The sequence below is a fragment of the Cibotium barometz genome, chromosome 10, assembly GCF_041138505.1.
Source record: "Cibotium barometz isolate CiBa-2024 chromosome 10, ASM4113850v1, whole genome shotgun sequence".
In the NCBI taxonomy this organism is placed as follows: domain Eukaryota; kingdom Viridiplantae; phylum Streptophyta; class Polypodiopsida; order Cyatheales; family Cibotiaceae; genus Cibotium; species Cibotium barometz.
The window spans coordinates 41,904,486-41,921,433 of NC_141055.1; the positions used below are offsets into that span (position 1 = coordinate 41,904,486).

Consider the following 16,948-nt stretch of genomic DNA (forward strand, 5'->3'; position numbering starts at 1 on the left):
GAGACAATGGAACCTCCCTCGAGTCTCATAACATACAGTGCACCTGCATATGAAATGTTCCTTTGACTCAACCTCCCTCTGGCATATAGTGCATATCCTCTCCTCACGAGGTATCTGCATGGCTCTCCCTGTCTCTATCCTCAGGTGGTGCATTGACACCCACAACTGGCCCACTGCAGTCCATATGGCATATGGCATGTATATGTCAAGATATCTGGCCCTCAGTATGAAATCATCCTCTGTAAACCTCATGAAAGTATCCATGTAGTACTCCAAATCCCACCATAAATACTTCTGCCTAGGAGAGACAAACTTGCAAACAAAAAAATTTGAAGTGTTTGTTCACAGTTATAGAGATGTGATCCTTTCGCTAAGAGGCATAGATGACTTTCAACAAGTAAAGGAATTCATAAGAAGTCTCCACTCTGATAACAAATTGGAGATCAAGAAGGGCTCTTTGGAAGAAGCCAAAAGCTTGCCCACAATTATGATGATACAAAGAAGGGAAAAAAAAAAATCAGAAAGAGACTTCTATTAAGTATGAGAAAAACATACAACAATCACAGCTATAAGCCGGAAGAGAATAGAATCACCCCAATATGTAAGGTGATTTCAACCACTGAGGAGCATCATGATGCCATGTAAGACCTGTGGTACTAGAGGAAAAGAAGATGCCATGGTCCCATTCCCGCATAAATATTACAGCGCAGAAGGACAAGGCCCCTGAATGCGAGCCCAAGTAGCCATAAGAGTGTGGATGATATCACCCCATATAGTACTAATGCACTGAGACCCAAAAATCTGGACACTCTCAATAGCCTCCGTGCATCTAGCTCTCCAGATCTGCCATGCTGTAATACTGGCAATAATCTCCCAACTGAAGTCAATCCTCTGTCTAGGGGGTGTATAATCAGAGTGAGGAACATCCTGCAATAAACCATGCTGGGCAATACCTCTACGAATGAAAAAAACAGAATCTGTACCACTGCCCTCATAAAAAAGTTGCGGACCGAACTAGGAGAGCCAAGCAACTGCCCCCCAAGTCACATGCATGGATCCGCCACTCAATTTGCCCATAAGTTGGGCTACAAGACCCCAAATCTGCTGTGCAATGCTGCACCCCCATAGACAATGTTGTACGAACTCAGAATCTGCCGCACATCTAGGACAGGAAGGTGTGCTACACCGAAAACTGATCTCCACTGATTGGTGGGGAGACCACCATGTAAGAATAACCAAAAGAAATGAGAGATCTGGCTCCTTCTGTATGAGTGCCAAAGTCTATGCCAATATCTGCGCTGTATCACTGCAGAAATATCATAGCTCTCCCAATGAGGCCTTGGAGTAGGAATCCTATGCATCTGTCGAGTGAGGAGAAGCCTGGCATCCCGAACAATGAAACTGAAAAAAGGAAGGCTTTTCAAAGGATCGAAGGCATCAATCCACTCCCACTCTCCTGGATCCCACTGAAGATATCTGATAGGACTGCCACCATATAGCCACAAACACCAAGAGCCATGAGTCACTATCTGAGGAGAAGGGTCAATGAACCAGTGCTTCCCCGAGCCACCAACAATCCTCACTGGACTAAGCCTAGTGTTTGGTATGATCTCCTCCATACTACATCTCCTCAATCTCCCACCAGGCATGATAGAATAGATGAGGAAATCTGTATCCTCCTGGCTTGGCAAAGCAATGACCAGCAGAGGTATGCCTATCCTCAAAAAAAACTCCCAGCCAACTCGGATGATAGTCTCCGTGAAAGGTCCCAGAAAGCCACTCATGCGGAATAGCTGCATCAATCTGATCAATACGAATGCGAGAGCCCCTAAGATGCTGAGTGGATGCAACTCTCCGATCCTCCGGAAGACTCTTGAAGGTCTTCCAAGCAAGAACTGTGTATGCGCATCCCTCCCATCGTGACCATTGCATATAACGAGATGCACCAAGTGGCCGAACAGCCTCATCCCTAATGAACTCGTTCCACATAATAGGTTGTCGGTCAGCCTCGTCCAAAGACCTAGGAAGCCTTTGTCGCAAAAAATATCTCATGCTTCTCCATGCTCTGACAATGGCTGCAATAAGAGGGGAAGATGGTGCCCTAATATCACCCTCTGTGAACAAAAAACGAGTGTTCGGCATCCAATCTCTCCCGACCCTGGGTGTACATCTCGAAATCTGAGACAAGAAAAAATCCTTCCAAGGCTCAGTGCCTAGTAGGAAACCTCTGACCACAAGTTTGCAAAGCAACGCCCTGCACTGAACATCCGGATCGATAATATTCAAGCCCCCCTCTCTTTTGGGCTGAATAACTGTAAGCCAAGCTACCCTGGCACGAGTGTCTGAGGTGCCATCCAAGCCCGACTAGAGAAAATTTCGGACCAATCTCCGCAATTGGCCAATGCACGCACAAGAGAAGCACCAACAAGAGGCAATAAACCAAGCTGAGGCAAGCAAAACCTGATTAGCCACCAAAGCTCTGGAGGCTAAATCTAATCTCCTGGAGCTCCAATGGAGGAGCTTCTTCCGGATACTCATAAGTACCGGAGCAAACTACTGTGCAGGAGAAATATCAATCCCAACTTGGCATCCCAAATATCTAGCAGTGCATCCTCTGCTGATCCAAGTAAAACCAAGCTCTGCACCCCAATCAACTCTCGGTGAATCACTAACCCAAAAACCAACAGATTTGTGCCAATTAATGAGTGCCCCTGCTGCCAAACAGAACTCCTCTAGTGCTACCCGGAAGGAACATAAGCAGATATGTGAAGCCTCCAAAAACAGGGCTGTGTCATTATCTAACTCAGAGTCAACCAACTCCTCATGAATACGAAGAGGCAACCTCAATCCTGAAATACCAGGAGTGGAGCGGAGAAAAATGCTCATGGCCTCTGCAACTATGATATATAATAAAGGGGCTAATGGGCAGCCCTGTCGTACTGAGCGAGAAATCTGAAACCGCTCTCCTCTATCACCGCAAGCAAGAACTCTACTATGGGCATCATGATACATGCATGAAACTCCCTTGATCCATCTCTGAGAGAAGCCCATATGACTAAGAGTACCCTCAAGGAAGTCCCAATCCACTCTATCATAGGCCTTCTCAAAATCCAAGAGCAGAATGGCTAAGGGCTGATTGCTCGCTTTAGCCCATTCGACGGCCTCCCCAAAATGAGAAAATGTTATCAAAGATGCTCTTTCCGTGTAAGAATCCATTCTGGGTATCATGAATAATATCTTGCAAAATTGGCTGCAATCTGATGCTCACAGCCTTAGCAAGAATCTTATAGGCAGTCCCACGTAAGGTGATAGGTCTCCACTGGCCAATCAATGTCTTATCCCCGCTCTTAGGAATAAGATAAATAAGCCCCTCAGTGAGAGAAGAAGGCATAGAACCTGTGTCCCACATCTCCTGCAAAGCCGATGTTATCTCAACCCCAATCTCATCCCAAAAAGTAGTGAAAAAAACAGGGGAGAGACCATCCTCCCCTCGAGACTTACCATGAGGTAAGGCATGAAAAGCATGACTGAACTCCTGCAAAGAAAAAGGGGCATCCAGAGCGGGGCACATCTCCTCGGTGATCAAATGTGGCAATGCATTCCAAACCTTCCTCTCTGCCCTCTGTCTCAGATCAGAATGCAGCTCAGCACTAAGAAGCTGGCAATAGAAATCGGTGGCAATCTGTCTAACCATAAGAGGATCTGAGTGAAGAGTGCCATGTGAATCCTACAACTGCGTGACACTATCTCTGGCATGAGATGGGCCGTGAGAAGCAAAGAAATGTTTGTTACAACTGCCACCCATCTGTGTCCAAAGGGATTCTTGGGCATGGAAACAGTACTCCGCGTGCTGCTCAAGAGAGTGATGAAGTTCTGCTCTAACAGTACATAAAGAATCTGCAACCCATTGAGCATGAGGATGTTTCTCGTGCTCTTTCTACAAGGCAGCCAATCTACATCTTATAGCCCTTTCTAAGTCCAAGGCCTCTTGCCTCTTAGACAGGGCACATGTGTGATAAAAGTCACTAATATCACAGAGAGCAGAGGCCAGGCTTTGAGAGGCGTGTAAGAAGTCATGAGATCTCCAAATATCAAGCATACGACGCGATAGTTCTGCATCTGAAAACAAATGATCAGGGATGCGTACATGGGGTGCTGATCCATGGCAATTCCGATCTCTAATACATAAAACCACTGGGCAATGATCCGATTTGGAGGTGCCTGTAGCAATCAAAGTATGTCCACCTTTGTCAAGCACCCAATCATCCACATAAAATCTGTCTAACCGTGCATAGATACATCCTACATCTCTTCTCCTATTACACCATGAATAAAGAAGAGTGGATGGACTCCTCAAAATGTCATCCTCATGCCAACAATCTCTACCATGAATGGAGAGTATAAACCTCTCCCAAGACGCTCTTTCAAGAGGATGCACCAAGCCCTCATGTCCACCTCTTTTATCCGTTGGCATCTCAACCATGTTAAAATCCCCACCAATAATCCAATGGTCGGCAAGAGGCATCAATGTAGTAAAAGATTTCCAAAAGGCAATCCTCTCACCTCTATGGTTAGGACTCAGGAGCATAGAGGTAGAGAATACCAATGCGTGTAGTATCCTACATAAGAAGGATCCGTTGCGCTCTCGCATGCAAAATGACACCATGTCCAATGATGCAAGGCAAGATCAAAGCTGAAACAGAGATACAAACACGACCCTTGGTACCAACAGCTGGTGACCAAAAGGTGTGTCCCGAGAGAAGCTTGCCTGATCTCCCACACTGACTAGCATCCAGTTTATGCTCTTGCAAGAGCAACATATCCATAGGTCCACCTGTGATTGCACAAATGAAGCTGGGTTTTTACAATTTGTTTCCGTCGACACGGAAAAAAACCCCCAAGACCCTGAATGTTCCAAGAGACAATCCTCATAAAGACTCAGAGTAGGAACGACCAGATCTCGTGGTCGACGAAGGACCCCCTTTAGAGGTGGAAGTACGTCTCGCATTGCTAAGGGAGGGAAAATCTCACAATGTAAACCTTACCTCTCTCTCCCACTCCGAGGAAAAGCGAGGAGAGGTACCATGACAATGCGAATGTGCAACATCATTCTCAAGGGTGCAATCATCCTGTAACTATAATGCAGCATCCTCTTGTGAGGGATCCAGATCATGTGCCTGCAAGGCCTCATCCTCCAAAAAAGGATCAACATCCTGTGAGGCAAGAACTGCATAGGGGTTAGGGTGCTCCACAAGGGGTGTGGGTGAAGGGGCAGGTACGGGGGTCCGAAGGTGCCTGCCATCCCTAACCACAACCCAACGCTGTGTGGTCTGCTGCGGCAAAGGAGCAACTCGAGTCTCGGCATCTGCAGAAGGCCTCTGATGGGCAGGACCACGCCGCCTCCTAGCATGGCCCCTCGATCTGGGACAATCTCTAGCAATGTCACCCTGTCGACGACAAATCCAACACTGGTCAAGTCTGCCTGCAATCTCCATCCTCTGGCGGAAATGAGATCCGTCAGGTCTCTGAAGCATAACATGATCATCAGTAATCGATGGATCAGGAACAAGCACAAGGACCCGGGTACACCATCAAGAGTGCCAGTAAAACGGCCGCGGAAGCTGAGGCGGGAGAGCTCAAGAGAATTGGTACCTCTAGAACCTAGCCAAAGGATGCCCTTATGGAAGGTAAAAGCTTCCAATAGGACCGAGGAAGAGCAGGAAACCGTAGTGAGACCGGGGTAAGGCGCTGATCCTCCACCACTGGATCAAAGCCCACCTGGTACTGAAAGAAGAAAATCTTCCTAGGACCAAGAGGAAAGGGGCTGTTAGCCAAAGCCTGAGAAGTAGCTTCTGAAGAATAAAAGTCCACCTGGAAGAAGCCTCGACCAAGTAAACGAGTATCCTGAAAGTGCACAATCAGCTCCCAAGGGAGAGCTGCTAGAAGCCATTCACGGGCCTGTGAACGAGAGGGGTGGGAACCATAAACTCTCGCAACAAGGGTAGTCTAGACCTCAAGGTCAATGTCGTGCTGAAGAGAGGTGAGCTCGTCTTGTGAAAAATTGATGATTCTCCCGGCCAGTGGGGGTGATGAGAGATTGGCTGTGGCAGAAAAAGCCATAAGACCAATCAAGAAAAGTGGGCGGCCGACTTGAATCCAAATAAAATAGCTGCTCGGAAAACGGGAGCAGAGGAAGGGGGGCAAAGGCGGGGAGCAGTTGGGGAAGCAAGGGCAAAGGGGCAGGCGGGGGCAGCAGAGGGGGCAGGCGGGGACTGAAGAAGGCAGGGGGCGGGCAGCAAAGGGGGAGGCGGGGCAGCAAAAGGGGGCAGCAAAAGGGGGCAGGCGAAGGCAGGTGGGGGGCAGCAGAGGGGCTGACGGGGGCAGCTAAAGGGCAGGTGGGGCAGCAAAAGGGGCAGGCGAAGGCAGGCGGGGGGCAGCAGAGGGGCTAGCGGGGGCTGAAAGGCTAGCGAAGGGCAGAAGTTGGGCAGGCGAAGGGGGGGTTGCGAAGGCAGCAGTTGGGCAGGCGAAGGCAGCAGAGGCAGACAGGAGCAGCAAAGAAGCAGGCGGAGGCAACAGAGGGCAGGCGGGGGCAGCAGCGCAGGTTCACGTCACTTCAGCCTCAATATATGGATTTCAAGCTAAAGGTTATGCCTCTTGATGTGCAAGCCACTTTTATGACACTAAATTTTGTGATAGTTTTTCTTAACAATATTCTCATCTAGAGTAGATCAAAGAAAGAGCATCTAAGGAAGGTGTTTTGATTGCTGAGAGATAATTCTCTCTATGCAGAGGAAATAAAATGTGATTTCTTTGCAAATCAAGTGAAGTACCAGGAATATATTACATCCCATGAGGTATCCCGTATGGATCTAAAAAAGTAGAGGTCATATTGGAATCGCCGCATCTCAAGAATGTAGAAGAAGTACAAACCTTTCTTGGTTTGTTAAATTCTATCACATATTCATTATAGGACTACGGGAGAATATATATCCCAAGTACAAACCTTTCTTGGTTTGTTAAATTCTATCACATATTCATTATAGGACTACGGGAGAATATATATCCCTATTACGGACCACCTTCAAGGAAAAAAGAAACCTTCCTTCAAAATCCCCCTTGGTGCTTCCTAGGCGGCATCGCCTATGGGTGGATGAATAAGCACCTACGGGCGGTGAAAATTAGTAACGCCAGTTGAAAGAAAAAAAAAAAAAGAAGTCATTATGCTAAAGGAGCGGTCCTTATTCAAAGAGAAAAACCAGTTGCTTTTGAAATAAATAAGTTAAACCATTCATAGCAAAATCATTTAGCATATGGAAAAGATATTTTTGCTATCATTCATGCTTTAAAGAATGAAGGCACTATCTGTGTGGTGCTAAATTTGAAATCCCAACTGATCATGAAAGCATCAAGTGGATTTACAATCAGCCTTACCATCATGTTAGAAATGCCAGATGGGCTGAGATGTTACAAGAGTTAGAATCCAGACTGAGATATTGGAAAGGGAGACATAATGTGGTAGCCCACTCCCTTAGCCAAATAACAATGGTAAACGAATTAAGTTTCACTCAATTTCAAAATGAATTCTTGGAGTCCATAAACGGTAGATGTGCATGATGCCCTCTACTCGAAGGTTTAGAAAGCCATCAAGAAAGAGGGCCCATAGAAGTTGCATCAAGGATGGATGCAAATGAGGATGCTATCCAAAGAGGAAGTAAAGCTGCATCTAGAACAGATGCAAACGAGGTTGGACTCAAATGGAAGAAGTATACCATTAAGAATGGGTATCTTCTCCACAAAGGTAGAGTATGTATACCAGAGGATAATGACATCACGCGCCAAATTATTTATAAATATCTAGTAGTCCCAGCGCAAAACATTCAGGAATACAAAAGACTTTTGCTATTTTGAGAGAGAATTTTTCTGGTCAAGTATGATAGGACATCTGAGATTACATATTGAAGTACCAAAAATGTCAAGTAACTAAGGTGAAACGTCTAAAATTCGGTACATCCATTGCAGATCCCAGGTGTGGCAGATAGGAGAGTACTTCCATGGATTTTGTTGTGGGACTACCGAGGACACAAAAGAAGGGGTGTGATTTTGTGTGGGTAGTAGTTGATCAATTCACAAAGTGGCTAATTTTATTCCTACAAAAAAGAATGTTAAGACTTTTAAATTAGCTCGACTATTCATTATTCAGGCTTTATGGGCTACTAGCCAGTATCGTAAGTGATCAGGATCGTAATTTTGACAGAGGGCTCTCATTGAAAGTTTGGATATGACGTTACATATGAGCATGGCCAAGCATCCCCAAAAGAATGATCAAACCAAGAGGATCAACCAGATCATTGAGGATATGCTTTGAGCATATGAGAATAAGAGACAAACCACTTGGAAAGAGTTTTTACCAATTTGAAATTTGATTATAACAATGCCAAACATTCAAGTACACCATTTATGATGATGAATGGATTTGAACCTAGAGCCTCAGTAGTGGTAGGATTGGAGAAGGAAAAGGTACAGGAAACCAAAGACATTCTTGAGGACATGAATCAATTAGTTGAATTGGCTCAAGACAGCATATATAGAGGTCAAGATAGAGCAAGAAGTTATGTAAATTTTCACTGAAGTAGGGTAGAATTTACTGAAAGAGAGAGTCTATTCGAAAGCACCTGATACTTCTAAAACCCTAAAGACTAGAAGATAAGCTAAACTCTCTCCTAGGTATTGTGCTCCATTTCCAATACTTAGAAGAATAGGTGAAGTTGCTTACAAATTAAAGCTAACAAATGGTACATCCACTGTTTCATGTGAAGAAAACTGGGTGATAAGGATAATCCGGAAGATGAGGAAACCCTTGTTGAATTTATGGAAACACCTAGCCTTCCACATGAACATGAAGCAGTCTGAGATAGAAGAGGATGACCTACTTGACATTCCAAGTATTTAGAATATTTGGTGAAGTGGAAGGATAGGCTTGATGAAAGTTCAAATTGGGAAAAGGTAAGCCATTCAAAGCAGAGGTTTCCTAGTTTTGTTTACGAGGATGAAAACTTTTCTTAGGAGAGGGAAGTGTTACATGCCTGGTAGTGAGGGGATTCCTAAGACGTTTGTAAGACTGGGCGACCTGAATGGCCCACCAATGTGTGCACAAGTGGCTAAGGTATGAGTGTTAGACACGATTAACTGAGGAACCACCTAGGAAATAGACCCAAGGCTATGATTGTGGAGGATAGATTGCATAAGAGGTACACCTAAGGGTGTAAGGACAAGGTTTTTCTGTGCCACTCGTCACACTCGTTGGGTTAGGGGGAGCATGGATAAGCATAGCTTTAATATTTTTAAGAAGCTAACCCATGTGGAGTTGTGGGGAAAAACACGTGAATTGAAGGGGCGATTGCCATTTGTGGCTGGGTGGAAAATTTTATGCAGAGCCCACTCTATTTCATGGTGTCCTTAACAAGATATCTGATGTTTGTGGAGCCAACCCCGCATCCGCCCCCATCCCCCCCCTCCTCCAGGGATGATGGCAGTCATTCGTCTAAGGTGCAACTATAGGACTGGTGCTCCCAATCAAAGACCTCACTCACTTTCATATCCCTCAAAAAACAAAAGGCGTGTTTCTATTAACCAAGGCCTGGGCCCCCATGTGATGAAACTCTGTTCATAATTGATGAGTCATAAGATCTTCGGTTGCTATACGTGCTGGGCTACCAGACAAGTCCATTTATAGGGCTCCATTTGTAGGGTGTGCGGTATGTGGAGGTTGAGATGGTGAAGCATGCCATCTTACTATGCTCAACATCGTGTAAGATCCAAGGCTGTTTCCATTGGGAAAAGGAAGAGGGGGGGGTGGGGGAGGGGGAGGGGGTGGGGGTGGGGGGTGGGGGGGCGCGGGAGAAAGGAGAAGGGGGCGGATGGGGATTTTAAGTAACCTTGTGAGATCCCAAATCCGAGCTGTGTGATCCAAAGCTGCACTAGCAAGAACATCCCCACTATCATGATAAGCAACGGACCAAACTGCCTGCAATATCAGGAAACTGTATCCGTTATGTTAACTTAAAACATTAAATTACAATTATCCAATCTTTTTCGAGCCATTTCATATTTTAGTTTTCTAGCAATCTGCTTTTTTCATCAATCAAGCTGTGTTTTGATTATATCAACTACTGCTTCATGGATTCTTTTTGCATGTGTTTAAAAGGAAATTTGGTCTAGGACACAAGAACCATTGGTCTGAAAGGGGCATACCTGTGTGTGGTCTGCAAAAGTGTGGACACATCGCGCTTTCTCAAAACTCCAAACTTTTACAGTGCAGTCCCCAGAAGAAGATGCTAATTGCATGCCCCTACAGTAATTGTCATTGGCAGGTGAAGTACATGCACCAGTCCGATTCAAAGTTTGAGTTACAGCCTTCACACTATCTTCTTGCATAACTCCTTTTCAAGAAATGCATTGATGTATGAATGCAACTAGGTACGTAATTTGTGTGTATGTGCACGTACAAGCACGTATGTGCACATGGGTATGTATACAGTATGTATGTATGTACGTATGTATACTTGTATGTATGTATATATGTAAGCACCTGGTATATGTATACTTATGTACCTACCTACCTAGTTCACACTGTAGGTCGATAGGTAGGTAGGTATGTAAGTAGGTAGAGAGGTATGTAGGTATGTATGTATGTATGTACATAGGGTATGTATGTACGCATGTATGTATGTACGTATCTGCCTACCTACCTACGTCGTGTGTCAAGCAGAAGAACACATAGGTAGGTGTAGGAATATGTAGGTATGTATTTAGGTTAAAACAGTGTTCATGAGTATTAATGAGGTTCCAAGATTATTGCTATTACCTAGGATGAAAGTCAAGACCAGCAACCCATTCTTTGTGTCCATCACCTGTCATTATTAGGTCCCCATCAGGAAGACCCCACATCTTCCATGTAGCATCATCTGAAGCAGTCACCACAACTGGTTTCTTGGGGTGAATAGCCACGCTGCCTTTGCCAAAAATGCACGATACATTAGTGCAACATGGAAAAGGGGAAAAACTGCAAATAGCTTCAAAGCTAGACATCTCCTTGTGCACCATCTCAGGCCCACAACCTGCTTGGACCCCTTTACAAGCTACAAAGTCTTTCTTAACACAGTTACACACTTCTTTAAACATTAGGTCTTAAGTTTTGAATGGCTAAGATATAGTGAGAAAGCATGTCTCCCCTGTCTAACATAGCACATCTCCATATTGATGCCAACCACAAAACAATCTGCAAAAAATCATCCTCTAACGTCCTGCCCATAAAGAAACAATTGAAGCCCTTGTCAGTGATCACCGTGGCACTATATTCTTAGGCCCAATTTCAACTATTGTTGTACGCAGGTGTCTCATGATAAATCCCCTTGTAATCACTGTCTTTGGCACCGATGCATCTATGGCTTGCACAAACAATGCACCACTGCAAGAGGAGGACACAAGGATGTTGTTGTAGACACATGTCGCTCGAGGAGCATACACATCAAAGAAAACATAACGTATCCACCATGTACAGCCACGGAATATTGTGCCTAAACCTTGCAAATATGGCATGCCACAGGCTGCTAGCAAAATTCAAACTCCTCCACACTATCCACCCAATAGCTTTCCTGTAGCTTTGCATTCATGCATCAAATTTGTGGTTCTAAATATGAATAATGAATCAATAAGCCCACCCACTCTTGCTCAATAAATCTCATGTCCAAGAATGAGCTTGCCTCTATTTGGATTGATGCAGATAGAGCCCAAGTAGCTGCAGAAACCCATGATATTTTACGAACAGCTTCACATTGGCGTGCTTTGTCTAGCTTAGACATAAAGCTTTTTTTTTCCCGGGTAAAAGATCCTTCTATTAGCTAACAAAAAACCAGCCACGAAGGGCTAAATACAACCACGAATGGGCCGAAAACTGTCCCAAAGCCTCTTCTAGAAATATGAGAGAAATCGCTTGTGAGAGACCCTCTAACTACCTATGTACAGCTACTGCCGGGGTGCCCTCAACCTCAGGCACTTGAATCCTGTGGCCTAGCCGCGCGGTGTATGCGAAGAATTCTTCCAAATGCTCAGAAGAAGAGGCGTGAGTTGCTGCTCCGGTGAGATATCGATGCCCACTTGTCATCCCAGATATAGCAGACTGGAGTGCCTCTCGGATCCAATGGAAAGGCTCAACTGGGCGCCAAGTCGGGGCAAGTGCAGAGCCCCCCAAAAGCCACACGACTTGTGCCAGTTGATCCACGCTCCTGATGCGCGACAAAAGATCTCAATCACCTCTACGAGTCTCTAGATAGGTATGTTGCTGTGTCATCTACAAACTCTAAGTCCAACATCTCCTCCTGAGCACGGATGGGGAGACGCAATCCTTGAAGCCCCATCTCCTGAGCTAAGAAAAAGCTGCTCATGGCCTCGACGACAAATAGGAAAAGGTAATGTGCCAATGGACAGCCCTTCCGGACCGAGTGAGAGAGGGGGAATCTGTCACTTCAGGCTCCCTGGATGAGAACCTGACTATGAGAGGCTGAGTAAAGTCCTGAAACACCACGGATCCACTCCACTGGGAACCCCATCCGGTACATCGTACCCTCCAAAAATCTCCAGTAATCTCTATCATAAACTTTCTCTAAGTCTAGGAGAAGCACAATGAAGTCCTACTACCTCATCTTGGCCGAAGCTTTCACCTCCCAGAAAGTGAAGATGATGTCTAGAATGCTCCGATCCTGAACAAAACCTGTCTCAGTGTCACAAATCAAGTCAGAGAGGAAAGGCTGAAGTCTCCGACTGTCCCAAGGAGGGTGATGTGTCTCCACTGCCGAATCTCCAATCTGTCACCACCCTCCTTAGGAATCAAGTGAATCAAACCCTCTAAAAGCCTCTCTGGCATGGCACCTGTGATCATAATCTCATTGAAGGCTGCTCGAAGGCCGCCTTCCATGAGATCCCAGTGGTGGCGCGTCTGTCCCCGGGCATTTACCCCTAGGGAGAGCCGTCAAAGCCTCCGCTAGCTCCTCTACTGTGAAGGGAGTCAATAAGAAAGTCCAGAGAGAAAGGGGAACCACCTCTCTTGTGTGCCGCCAGACCTCTCGCGCGCGTCCATCACTTGTGGGGATAATGGAGCCCCCATGGAGGGATCGTAAAAAATAAGTGGCAATGGCTCTCACATGGGGGGGTTGGAAACAATAGCTCCTTCTTGACCACGCAACCTGCGAAAACCATCGCTCTGCCTATGGAGGCCTGCAATCTCAAAGAAGTCCCCCGTAACTGTCTCCAGCTTGGGTCGAGAAGGAAGCTCTAGCATGGTACCTATACTCCACCCTCCTCTCCTCGATGGATCTGATCTCCGTACGGGCGGCAGCAAGCTAACTCTCAATCCACCGGCTATCGATAATCGAGGGAACTCTCTTGAAGACACTGTAGAGAAGCAAGACCCCTCCTCACGCTCCTCTCTTGCTCACGAAATCCCTCCAATCTGCTCTGTGCTACCTCCTACAAAAATCTGTTGATCTCACCAAGGCCCACATCCAAGGTGCACGTGGCAGAACCTAAGATGAACTCCAGTCCCGCCCATATCTGCTCTATTTTTCTGACCTACAAATCCCAGGGTCCTGTATGAGGCTATCCGGAATCCTAGTGCTCGCATGCTTGTCGTGCCTCCAGGGGTCCTCAAAGGATAGAATAACCAAAGTATGATCAAAGAAAGTAGTGCCCGCCAAGATGCCAATCATGCCCCCTCCCCCCCCCCCCCCCCCCCCCCCCCCCCGACCACAAGCCCACTCATCCACATAGAATCTATCAAGTCGAAATAGGTTGGGGCCGGTGCTCCTCCTATCAGATCGCGAGAAGCACACGCGCTCAGGGCTGCACCCAAACTACGATAGATGCCAAGGGTCCTGTCCCCTAAGTGCCAGGATCAACTCCTCCCATGCAGAGTACTCTGTGCCTGAGACTGTAGCTATGCCGCCTCCAAGTCTGTCCTCTGCTGACTCGATCATGTTAAAATCTCCACCCATGCACCAAAAATCAGCCTGAGGAAGGGCCTGACAGACTATACTCCAGAAGATGGCTCTTCCTGTTGCGGCGTTCGGGGCATAAACATTGAGGAAGCCCACATAGTCCTCTCCAATCCTAACGGTAACCCACTGCACTCGCCCAAAGACGATGACACATGAGCATGCCACTACTGGCAAGAGCTCCTCGCTGACAGAAATACAAACTCCTCCCTGCGTCCCCAAGGGGCCTAAAGAGGGGGACCAAAAAGTGTGGCTCCTGCCTAGTAAAACCTTCTCGCGGTGACGGGTACGCCCCTCGGAAAGAGGGTGCTCCTAGAGGAAAAGAATGTCAATGGATCCTCCAACTGTAGGTGTGTGAAACTCTCCTTTGAGGATGCCTCGCCTCTGAAAGCACTAACGCCCCCTAAACCCTGAATGTTCCATGAGGCTATCTGCATATCAATCTCTGTGGGAGGCACAACTATTGGAACTTCCCTCCACTAAAGAGTTTTGGGCATAGGTTTCGATGGGGAGTAATCGCAATTGGTCCCGGGGCAAAGGCGTGCCAAGTGGCCGCAGATCCTGTCCTCCATGTGTCGCCACTCAATCCAAGCATGAGAGTATGCATACTCTGAACTCCATTGATCTCAATGAAGGTATCTATAAGAGGGGGGGGGAGGGGTACTACGACTGAAATATGAAGGAACACAAAGAGCAGCACCTCCAGGCTGCTGGAGGACACCATCTCCCCGTCCTAATCTCTATAGCCTGAGCCTCCCAGCTCCATCCGAGCCAAGGGCCATAGATGGGTGAGCACGTCAATGATCCGCAGATCATGAAGATGGTGTGAGAGCTCTACTGCCTGCTTCTCGATGGCGAAAACCACCGACTCCGAATACCACTCCGTCCCTGGGGCTGCACTCAAGGGAAAGGAGAAGATCATCACGCCACTCTTTGGCGTAGATGATCTAAAATCATGAAAGGTTACACAAATCCGAATGGGAGCCATCGTCTCCTCAAAAATAGCACTTCCTTCCACCGGAAGACATCGAAAGAAACTGTAATCAACAAGTAGTCCCAAGAACCTAGCAGGCCCACCTCGGAACTCTGGCGGGAGAGACCTCACTATCACCATTTGGCCACCCAATTGGTCCACCCGTACTTTCTCATCATGTATGTACATTGGACTGGCGTCCATGGCAGTTGTATATGCCGGGGATTGATGCCACACGTGATATTGTGGACTTGGCTTTCCGTTGGGGCTCGTGCCTCTGTGTACATGCTCGGAAATGCCTGGTGGATTGGTGTTCCATTGGGTCTAGTACCTCGTGTACTTGCCTGGAACACGTCTATTTTGGTATAGTCTCATGAATCAAACAGCGGACGAAGCTCGCCAACTGCCTCGCTCCGGGTCGGACGCTGCCGTAGGGCGGTGTGAGTTCTCACGAGAGGCGGAGGGAGGGGGGAGTGCGGGTTCAAAGAAAGAGGACAGGGCAGGAGGATTGCTGCAGGAAGAGTCGGAAGCGAGGATGGAGGATGCAGGGGAGAGGGGGGAGGGAGAAGAGAAGGCGAAGGGGTTGGGGATGCGGAGAAGAGGAAGATCGGAGCAAGTGATCCAACGGAGAGGGAGGGTGCACGGAGGGGCTCACCAGGGGTTTATTGGGGCCAATTGGCCTCACTAGGATCTGAGAACCGAACGAGGAATCTCGGCAGGATAACGGTCACCAAACCAGAGGGGCCGGGGTGGGACCCTCGCAATGACTGGAGGGGGTCTATCGCCAACGTGCGGATGCTGCGATAAATGCTCGAAATGGTTCTCTAATAGAACCGAATCTTCCTGTACTTTGCCAGCCTGGCGCGCGCGGTGGCGGCACTCAGCTCTAGAAGTCAACTCTAGAAGTCGACTGGCGGCCCTAACGCAAGCCAACAGTCTGCCATTCCACTAATCCAACTGAGGAATGGACTAAAAAAGATGAACAAGCACTGTCATTACTTGTATTGCACTTGGGCACCACCAATCACCGGGAGAAGAGAAAGGTATTCCTTCTTGAGGGCTGGGAAGCAAATTGTCACTGGAAAGCCTGAAACGCCATCCAGTGGGTCAGATGCAAGGTCGAAGCTGTGCTGCCACCTCGCAAAGAAGGCCTGGGTCATACGCAACGCGATGGGGCTCAACTGCATGACTCGATCTAACGCTGCTAGCAACTCAAACTCAACCTAGTAGTAGCCGCACCCCAAAGGATGAATGTCTGTGATCTTCGCAGACACTCCAAGGAGGCTAGCCTGAAGAAGATCCATGAATTGTCCGTGCGTAGGGCAGCTACCGACAATCTTGCAAACCAGAGTGGAGGCCTCTAAAGATGCAACTATCGTAGTAGCAAGGAGTTGGAGGTCCGCTTCAGAGAAAGATAGGCAAGGAACGGTGGCCTCGATCGGGGATGACGAAGCGGCTGCCATGCAATCCTCCCGAGGGGTGAAGACCAATATTTGCCGAGGCTTGCCAAAAGAGAAATACCCGAGAACAAAGAATCTGCCCAAAGGAATGGAGGGAAAGGGAAGACGGAACCAAGAGCTGGGGTTGGGCAAAAGGAAGAAGAGGGGAGGGGAAGGGAGAGGGGGGGGGTGTGGCGGCGCACTGACGGCAGAGAGAGGGGGGTGAGGCATTGAAGGAAAAGGGGGGGAGAGGCACAGAGGGGGGTGAAGAGGAGAAAGAGGGGCAGTAGGGGCATAGGCAGTAGCGAGAGGGAGGGGGGGGGGGGCGTAAAGGAAAGCGGGGCCGGAGGAGGGCAGAGGCAGCCAGGAGGGAGGAGGGAGGCAGCGGGGAAGGAGGAGGCGGGGAAGGAGGGGAAGGCGGCGAAGGTGGGGGCTGCTCACTGAAGAGAGGGAGGGGGCAACAGCGACAGCAGGTCTAAGCACGGCGG

The 16,948-nt window shown here is 47.7% G+C and overlaps 1 protein-coding gene across 4 annotated transcripts in view; it reads right to left on the minus strand.

Moving 5' to 3' along the window:
- LOC147634918 (flagellar WD repeat-containing protein Pf20-like) overlaps window positions 1-16,948 on the minus strand; it is a 148,335-nt gene that overhangs the window by 30,230 nt on the left and 101,157 nt on the right. For all 4 annotated transcript variants that reach the window (XR_015266820.1, XM_086804181.1, XM_086804179.1 and 1 more), the window contains 3 exons: window positions 10,865-11,008; window positions 10,252-10,348; window positions 9,936-10,024 (listed from right to left, as the gene is read on the minus strand). Coding sequence is in view for 3 of the 4 variants with exons in the window: in XM_086804181.1 (XP_086660307.1) it covers window positions 9,936-10,024; window positions 10,252-10,348; window positions 10,865-11,008 (330 nt within the window). In the remaining variant the exon portion in view is untranslated. The remainder of the gene's footprint in view (window positions 1-9,935; window positions 10,025-10,251; window positions 10,349-10,864; window positions 11,009-16,948) is intronic.